General features: G+C 44.0%; 1 protein-coding gene across 3 annotated transcripts in view; it reads left to right on the plus strand.

Moving 5' to 3' along the window:
• Positions 1-10,000, plus strand: part of LOC116055611 (target of Nesh-SH3-like) — a 26,172-nt gene that overhangs the window by 2,765 nt on the left and 13,407 nt on the right. For 2 of the 3 annotated variants that reach the window (XM_035998362.1, XM_031307641.2), the window contains exons 3-11: positions 4,072-4,140; positions 4,282-4,414; positions 5,213-5,394; positions 5,780-5,823; positions 6,490-6,529; positions 6,792-6,857; positions 7,271-7,318; positions 8,396-8,596; positions 9,697-9,774. In XM_035998362.1, coding sequence (XP_035854255.1) covers positions 4,072-4,140; positions 4,282-4,414; positions 5,213-5,394; positions 5,780-5,823; positions 6,490-6,529; positions 6,792-6,857; positions 7,271-7,318; positions 8,396-8,596; positions 9,697-9,774 — 861 coding nt within the window. The remainder of the gene's footprint in view (positions 1-4,071; positions 4,141-4,281; positions 4,415-5,212; positions 5,395-5,779; positions 5,824-6,489; positions 6,530-6,791; positions 6,858-7,270; positions 7,319-8,395; positions 8,597-9,696; positions 9,775-10,000) is intronic. The other variant, XM_035998363.1, reaches the window with a different exon arrangement.

Genomic DNA, 10,000 nt, shown 5'->3' on the forward strand with positions numbered 1-10,000 from the left:
CACCTATCTCCGTATATATATATATATATATATATATATATATATATATATATATATATACACAGTATATAACCCTCATAATACTGCCGGAGAACAGACGGTCCTACGAGACGGAGATAGGTGAGACTAAATGTATTTAGTCTCACCATTATCCGTCTCGTATATATATATATATAAAACCCTCAAAACACATCATCAAAAACATTGTCAAAAAAGTGCCTTAAAAACTGCCCAAAACAACCCAAAAACATGATTTAAAAAGTGCCCAAAACAGCCTAAAAAACTTCCCAAAATGGCCCCAAAAAGTGCCCAAAACAGCCTAAAAAGTTCCCAAAACGGCCCCAAAAAGTTCCCAAAACAGCCTAAAAAAGTTCCCAAAACAGCGCCAAAAAGTTCCCATAACAGCCCCAAAAACTGCCCAAAACAACCCAAAAACATGATTTAAAAAGTGCCCAAAACAGCCTAAAAAAGTTCCCAAAATGGCCCCAAAAAGTGCCCAAAACAGCCTAAAAAAGTCCCCAAAATGGCCCCAAAAGGTGCCCAAAACAGCCACAAAAAGTTCCCAAAACAGCCCCAAAAAGTTCCCAAAACAGCCCCAAAAACTTCCCATAACAGCCCCAAAAAGTGCCCAAAACAGCCACAAAAAGTTCCCAAAACAGCCCCAAAAAGTTCCCAAAACAGCCCCAAAAACTTCCCATAACAGCCCCAAAAAGTGCCCAAAACAGCCCCAAAAAGTTCCCAAAACAGCCCCAAAAAGTTCCCATAACAGCCCCAAAAAGTTCCCAAAACAGCCCCAAAAAGTTCCCATAACAGCCCCAAAAGTTGCCCAAAACAGCCCCAAAAAGTTCCCAAAACAGCCCCAAAAAGTAGCATGAAAAGCGTCTCTGTCTTTATTGTGCTGACTCATCAGAGAAATCATTCTGTACAGGAGAATAAATGAGAAACTAACTGCTGATTAGAAGTTAAAACGCTGTAAATCTGGCTGGAGTTTGGTGTACAGGTTACATAAAGGCATATATATATATATATATATATATATATATATATATATATATATATATATATATTCCAGTGTGCATTCGTTCCAGTGAACAGCAGTAGCCAGGAGACATCTAGAGTCTATATCTATGACATAATCTGGCTGGAGTTTGGTGTACAGGTTACAGAAAGGAAGAGAAACTAACTGCTGATTGGAAGTTAAAACGCTGTAAATCTGGCTGGAGTCTGGTGTACAGGTTACATGGAAACAGCAGCGCTAACAACAGATGTTAGGAACACATGTTTTCGTTCTTTTACACTCGATTGACTCGGAGTAGATAATAAACTGATCTACTTTTCCTTTTTAAAGCTCTGTGTTCCAGCAGCTGTTATGTTCCTTAAACGCATCACGTGTCACAACTTTTGGGCTGATTGTTTGTTCCTTTGGTGACATTTATATCAAAGGTTTTGAAAAGTTTTTGTCATATTTTTGAAGCTTTTGACGCTTTGTTGTGATGTTTTGGGCACTTTTTAAACAGTGTTTTAAGGCTGTTTTGGGCACTTTTTTGGGGCATTTTTGGGCACTTTTTTGGGGCTGTTTTGGGCACTTTTTTGGGGCTGTTTTGGGCACTTTTTTGGGGCATTTTTGGGCACTTTTTTGGGGCTGTTTTGGGCACCTTTTTGGGGCTGTTTTGGGCACTTTTTGGGGGCTGTTTTGGGCACTTTTTTGGGGCATTTTTGGGCACCTTTTTGGGGCTGTTTTGGGCACTTTTTTGGGGCTGTTTTGGGCACTTTTTTGGGGCTGTTTTGGGAACCTTTTTGGGGCTGTTTTGGGCTGTTTTTCTCTCTTCTCTCTCTTAGTCTCTATCTTCTCTCTGTTTTAGTCTCTCTATCTTCTCTGTTTTCGTCCCTCTATCTTCTCTCTGTTCCCCTCCTCCAGCCTCTCTGTGGGAAACGGAGTTTCTGCAGAATCACTTTGGGGGAGAACGTGAACGTGAGAAGCTGTGAGAGGCGACAGGTGGTTCTGATCCGCTTTCTGAAGCTCAGCCAACAATCTTTATCCAGCAGAGCCAAAACCCTCCGAGTTCCCACATGGGAAGAAACCCCAAACCTGCTGAACGCCGTCCTTCAACAGCACTCTGCTCCCTAAATTATTACAACATGTTCTAGTTTTAACCCTGAATGAGGAGGAGGAGGAGGGCAGGAGGGGAGGAGGAGGAGGAGGAGGAGGAGGAGGGGGAGGAGGGGAGGAGGAGGAGGAGGAGGAGGAGAGGAGGAGGAGAGGAGGAGGAGGAAGAGGGAGGAGGGGGAGGAGGAGGAGGAAGAGGAGGAGGAGGGGGCTGTTCTTCGTTGTTGGATCCACTCAGAGAGAGCGAGGTCTTTCACAGACGTTCGCTTTGTCCTTTGTTTGAGAAAACGTCTAAATTTGGCTGAAGTTTGGTGGAAGTCTTCTGGAAACTTCTCCACACACACACACACACACACACACACACACACACACACACACACGTATGCATGCACACACACACATATGCATGCATACACACACACACACACACACACACACACACACACACACACACACGCATGCATGCACACACACACACACACACACACACACACACACACACGCATGCATGCACACACACACACACACACACACACGCACGCATACGCATGCACGCACACACGCATGCACGCATGCACGCATGCGTGTATACACACACACACACACATGTGCATGCATGCACACACACACACACACACACACACACACACACACACGTACGCATGCACACACACACATATGCATGCATACACACACACACACACACATGCATGCATGCACACACACACACACACACACACACACACACACACGCACGCATACGCAGGCACGCACACACGCATGCACGCATGCACGCATGCGTGTATACACACACACACACACATGTGCATGCATGCACACACACACACACACACACACACACACACACCCTCTGCTCGATGAGAAGCCAGTTTAGAGTGCGTCTGACGGGGAAAGACTAACGTTGGTCCCAGAGTGTCTGAATGTTGGCAGATCAGAGGAAAGGCCTCCACGTCTGGCTGGATCTTCTGGATATATTATATGTTATTATATTATATGTTTGTTTTCTTTCTGGGGAAGTAAGAGAGACTTCTACTCTGTTCTTTCACCCCAAAAAGAAAGTCAAAACACCCCAGAAGTTGGCTGAAGTTTGGTGGAAGCTTCACCTTTTTTTTTAAAGGATATCTTTTTGCAATTTGTTTAAAAACATCCATATTTCTGCTGAGGTTTGGTGCCAGTCTTCTGGCACTTTTAAACAGTGTTTTTAGGTTGTTTAGGGCACTTTTTAAACAGTGTTTTTAGGTTGTTTAGGGCACTTTCTAACCAGTATTTTCAGGTTGTTTAGGGCACTTTTTGGGGACTTTTTAAACAGTGTTTTTAGGTTGTTTAGGGCACTTTTCAGGTACTTTTTAAACAGTGTTTTTGGGCAGTTCTTGGCAATTTTTAAGGCTGTTTTTAGGCTGTTTAGTGTACTCTTTTAGGCTGTTTTTGTCACTTTTTTAGGCTGTTTAGGGCACTTTTTAACCAGTGTTTTTAGGTTGTTTAGGGCACTTTTTAAACAGTGTTTTAGGGTGTTTAGGGCACTTTTTAAACAGTGTTTTTAGGTTGTTTAGGGCACTTTCTAACCAGTGTTTTTAGGTTGTTTAGGGCACTTTTTGGGTACTTTTTAAACAGTTTTTTTGGGCAGTTCTTGGCAATTTTTAAGGCTGTTTTTAGGCTGTTTAGTGTACTCTTTTAGGCTGTTTTTGTCACTTTTTTAGGCTGTTTAGTGCCCTAAACAGCCTAAAAACACTGTTAAAAGCCTGTGGTGTTGGTGTAGTGTTGACCTTTCAGAATAAAAGCCTGTGCAGAGCTCCGTCTCTCAGCGACTCCACCACTCTGTTGACTCTTTAAATCCCAGACGCAATAATTAATATTCCTCTGCAGAGAAGCTGTCTTAATATATATATATATATATATATAGTATTATGTATATTGTAAAGATGAATGTTGTGATTGTGTTGCAGATGCAGAACCCAAATACCTGGTGGCCGTGCAGCCAATCCCGGTCAACGACGTCAAGAAACACTGCACAGGTACGCACACCATCACTTCCTGTTCCTGGGTTAATAGTCCCACCCACTTCCTGTGTGTCCATATGTATATGTATATATATATATATATATATATATATATATATATATATATATATATATGTGTGTATATGTGTATTTTAGGGAAGGTGGACCTGGAGAAGCCTCTGCAGCTGGTGATTGGCTCGGTGAGTCCGACGGCGGTGCTTCTGTCCTGGAGGAAGTCTCTGAAGACGCCGTACGGCCAGGACATCATGAACCAGTGTCTGGAGGACGGGTAACCACCACACTGGTGCATTCTGGGACAGGTTGTCTCACACACACTGATGCATTCTGGGACAGATAGTCTCACACAGACAGACCTCCCATTATACCTACACATAGAATATTTTGAGTATTTTGAGAGAAAGTCAGGACTTTATGTCCAGACAGGAACAGGAAACCTTCACGTGTTTCTGAGGAGTTACGAGCACGGAGAAAGTCTTTATCCTAAAATTTGACTTCAACCAAATCAAGATGATGATCAGCTCCTGACCAACGGCTCACTTTCCCTTAAATACCACCAGACACTCTCTCCCCCAATATTCACCGTCACACGGCGCTTCATAGCTCTTTCTTTGTCGCATTTTCTGTCACTTTTTGGAACTTTTGTGCCACATTTTCTGTCACTTTTTGGCACTTTTGTGCCACATATTCTGTCACTTTTTGGCACTTTTGTGCCACATTTTCTGTCACGTTTTGGCGCCTTTGTGTCGCATATTCTGTCACTTTTTGGCACTTTTGTGCCACATTTTCTGTCACGTTTTGGCGCCTTTGTGTCGCATTTTCTGTCACTTTTTGGCACTTTTGTGCCACATTTTCTGTCGCTTTTTGGCACTTTTGTGTCGCATTTTCTGTCACTTTTTGGCGCCTTTGTGTCGCATTTTCTGTCACTTTTTGGCGCCTTTGTGTCGCATTTTCTGTCACTTTTTGGCACTTTTGTGTCGCATTTTCTGTCACTTTTTGGCACTTTTGTGTCTCTTTTTGTGTCTTCTCGTTGCTGTATCTTTGAATAAGACCGTCTGTTCCCCTCCAGGTTCTATACGGTCCGGTACCGCCAGCGGAACAAGAAGTGGACCTACCAGACGTGTCCGACCGGCGACACGGTGGTCGACCACCTGAAGCCCAACACGCCGTACGAGTTTGGTGTGCGCTCCAACACCGGCGGCCGCAGCGGCGCCTGGAGCAAACCGGTCATCCACAGCACCAACATGGCCGGTAAGACCCCACTGTCTGTCTGTCTGCCTGTCTGTCTGTCTACCTGCCTCTCTGTCTGTCTGTCTGCCTGTCTACCTGCCTGTCTCTCTGTCTACCTGCCTCTCTGTCTGTCTGTCTACCTGCCTGTCTCTCTGTCTACCTGCCTCTCTGTCTGTCTGCCTGTCAGTCTGCCTGTCTGTCTGCCTGTCTGTCTGTCTGTCTGTCTACCTGCCTCTCTGTCTGCCTGTCAGTCTGCCTGTCTGTCTGTCTGCCTGTCTGTCTGTCTGTCTGTCTACCTGCCTCTCTGTCTGTCTGCCTGTCAGTCTGCCTGTCTGTCTGTCTGTCTGTCCATCTGTCTGTCTGTCTGTCTGTCTGTCTTCATCACATTTTCTGTGTTTTCTCTCAGATAAGATCAAACAGAACCTGTATAATCCTGTCGTCAAGCCGCTGGTACGTAACCTTCAGTTTAATTACGTCATTACTCTGAATAAACTGTGAAAATATATATATATATATATATATATATATATATATATATATATATATATATATATATATATATATATATTAGACCCACATGTGGAAAAAGTATTTAAATTCTGAGTTTAAACTCTGAAAAAGGTTTAGATTATTATTCTAAGTGTCCCACCAGACTCCATGTAAATAATCAGGACTTTTATCATGGTAAAACACACTTCATTCAAAGTGGACAGAAACTAAATTAAACTATCAAAAGCCGTCTTGGTTCATCTTTCCACTGTTCCAACAATCACCACTCTGGTTTGGTTGAAATAAACCCTTAATTCACCCATTTACATGTGGAGATATGCTGGCTCTATACACGCTAAAAGTCCTGATTATTTACATGGAGTCTGGTGGAGATATGCTGGCTCTATACACGCTAAAAGTCCTGATTATTTACATGGAGTCTGGTGGAGATATGCTGACTCTATACACGCTAAAAGTCCTGATTATTTACATGGAGTCTGGTGGAAATATGCTGGCTCTATACACGCTAAAAGTCCTGATTATTTACATGGAGTCTGGTGGAGATATGCTGACTCTATACACGCTAAAAGTCCTGATTATTTACATGGAGTATTTGGTGTTTTTCAGAACCCTCTGGTGTCTCGTGGCCTCTTCCCCCCCCGCCCCGGTAAGGTCTCTGAACATCTGTTTGCTGCTGGCTCATTATTTTTATTATTATTATTATTTCGTCGTCCTCCAGCTGTTTTCACCGCCATAAACTTCCTGTTCAGGCTGGTTACTAACGCTCAGGAATATCACAACAAGTCCAGAATATCTCCCATAATGCTCCTCGTGTTCATGGTTCAAAAACATTTCTTTAAGATCTTTTGTGACTGTGTGTGTGTGTGTGTGTGTGTGTGTGTGTGTTTGTGTTCTACTTCCTGGTTTAGCTCTTCACAACAAGACTCAACTCTCAACACCAATCAGAACCTCCGGAGCTCCTCGCTCTCCTTATGGTGATTTACACACACACACACACACACACACACACACACACACACACACACAGAGACACACACAGAGACACACACACACACACACACACACACACACACAGACACAGAGACACACACACACACACACACACACACACACACAGACACACACAGAGACACACACACACACACACACAGACACAGAGACACACACACACACACACACAGACACACACAGAGACACACACACACACACACACAGACACACACAGAGACACACACACACACACACACACACACACACACACACACACACACAGACACACACACACACACACACACACACACACACACACACACACACACACACACACACACACACATACACTCTTTTATTCTGAAAATCCTCCTCTAACCATCACTACTTCCTGCAGCGTCCCCTGCCAGCGGCCAGGAAACGTCCCCGCCTCGCGTCTCCCTCGGTAACAATCACACCAGACTTTTATTTTGTTAACCAGCACACAGCAGCTGTTTCCTGTCTCTTCCTGCTTCGTCTGCTCCCATGATGCACCTGGGAGGGCAGCTGTTGTGATTGGCTGCATGCTAGCTCTGATGCTATACTAGCATGTTTTAATGTTAATACGAGGCCTGGAAGTGATGTCACTGGAGAGTAAGTTAGCTTTGCCCCGCCCACCTTGAGTGCCGCCGCGGCTAGCATGTCGCTAGCTCTGATGCTAGGGTAGCGATGATGCTATGCTAGGCTAGCTCTGATGCTATGCTAGCGACGATGCTATGCTAGGCTAGCGACGATGCTATGTTAGCGATGCATCTGGCAGCCGCCAAATTCTCTGTTGTTGTTTTACTGTCACTTTAAATCTTCTCCAAACCTGTCTCTCTCTCTGTCTGCCTGTCTCTCTCCCTATCTCTCTTCCTGTCTGTCTCCCTGTCTGTCTGGCTGTCTGTCTGTCTCTCTCCCTGTCTGTCTGTCTCTTTCCCTGTCTCTCTTCCTGTCTGTCTCCCTGTCTGTCTGTCTGTCTCTTTCCCTGTCTCTCTTCCTGTCTGTCTGTCTGTCTGTCTCTCTCCCTGTATGTCTGTCTGTCTGTCTCTCCCTGTCTCTTTCCCTGTATGTCTGCCTGTCTGTCTCTCTCCCTGTCTGTCTCTCTCCCTGTCTGTCTGTCTCTTTCCCTGTCTCTCTTCCTGTCTGTCTCCCTGTCTGTCTGTCTGTCTGTCTGTCTGTCTGTCTCTTTCCCTGTCTCTCTTCCTGTCTGTCTCCCTGTCTGTCTGTCTGTCTGTCTGTCTCTCTCCCTGTCTGTCTGTCTCTTTCCCTGTCTCTCTTCCTGTCTGTCTCCCTGTCTGTCTGTCTGTCTGTCTGTCTGTCTGTCTGTCTGTCTGTCTGTCTGTCTGTCTGTCTGTCTCTCTCCCTGTATGTCTGCCTGTCTGTCTCTCTCCCTGTCTGTCTGTCTGTCTCTCTCTCTCCCTGTCTGTCTCTTTCCCTGTCTCTCTCCCTGTCTGTCTGCCTGTCTGTCTGATCATGGTCCGTCTCTCCTCTCTCGCCGCAGACAGAGGAAACGCCGTAACTAACGACACCAATCGACCAGCGGATCCACTTCCTGTCTTCCCCCAACTCCTGCCCACCCAAGCCCCTCCCCCTCCTCCTCCCGCCAACCCCACCCCCCTCCCTAAATTACTGTCCAATGGCGGCTCACTTCCTGTGCAGACGGCGTCCAGTAAGGCGCCCGAGACACCACGTAACCCGGCTGGTAATTCCTGTTTATGTGAATGTGGAGAGAGAAACCCTACCACTGTCCCTCAGCTCATTCTAATGCTACATTTTCTCACGTTTTTCACACGCTTTTTTGACGCCTTTCTTGAAGTTTTCGCAGCTTTTTTCCAACTTTTTTGGCGACTTTATTCAATGTTATTTTTTCGATTTTTTTATGCCGCCTTTTTTTTAACATTTTGGGCGTTTTTTTGCAGCCATTTTTTGCTGGTTTTGTAACTTTTTGAAGTTGAAGACGAGTTGTCTTTGTGACTTTTAATCTCCAAACATTTCCATCTAAAGATGGTTTCTTCCTCTTGAGAAACCCTTCCAGTGTCTGAGAATTATGGGATGTTTAAACGTCTTTGAGTCTAATAAGATCCTAAAAATAGATTCAGAGACTTTGCTTCGCTATTTTCGGCGTTTTTATCGGTTTTTACGAAGAATTTGAGCCTTTTTTTGGACATTTTTCTGACTTTATTCTACGTTATTTTGGCTTTTTATTCTGACGTTTCTGTTACTTTTTTAAAATTCTTTGGCGGGTTTTTTTCCGTAATTTTTGTCGTTCGTTTATTGCGTTTAGTTTTGTCTTATAATATATCATTTTTACACTTATTTTTTGACGTTTTGACAGATTTTTTTTTTTTATTTTTTTTGCTTTGTCGAAATTTTTGTGGCTTTTTTTCGACGTTCTATTTTTTGCACATTTTATTCGTTTCTGTTGCTTTTTTAAAAAAAGTCTTTGGTTGGTTTTGTGATGTCATTTTTAGTCGGTTTCATCTCTATTTTTCGATGTTTTTTCTTCATTTGTTTTGTCATTTTGTGGCTTTTTTTTCGGACTTTCTTTGGATGATATTATTGCTGTTTTTTCTTGCTTTTTTATGTCTTTTTTTATGACTTTCTTTGTAATTTCTTTGTTATAATCTTTAAGTTTTCTTTCCTAATTTGGACAATGAAAAGCAGAGCGTCATCTGCGAACAGTCTGAACGTTTCACCTCTCTTTATGTCTGTAGATGTTATATGTACGTTACGTTTGTTCTTCTAACTTTAATCCAGCAGGTTGTGGAAACTTCTCCGTTAAACCTTTTCTTTCCTACGCAGCTGTCGGCCAATCGCAGGACGGCTCGTCGCTGCTGAGGTCCGCTCTGGCCAATGAGAGAGCCAGAACTAACAGCTTGGGTAATAATGACCTCATCAAACTCTTCTCTCTGCCTGCTGCTAATCTACAGCCGTCCGGTTTCTCCTTTCCACAGGAAACGCTGCTCGCTGCAGGAGACGCATCATTTAAACATTTCATCCAATCAGCATCACTTAAACATTTCATCCAATCAGATGCCATCATCACGTGTCTGCATGTGCAGCCTGTTCTCAGCCTGACTCGCAGCGCTCCATAAAGATCAGACAT

This window comes from Sander lucioperca, chromosome 24 (assembly GCF_008315115.2).
Source record: "Sander lucioperca isolate FBNREF2018 chromosome 24, SLUC_FBN_1.2, whole genome shotgun sequence".
NCBI lineage: Eukaryota > Metazoa > Chordata > Actinopteri > Perciformes > Percidae > Sander > Sander lucioperca.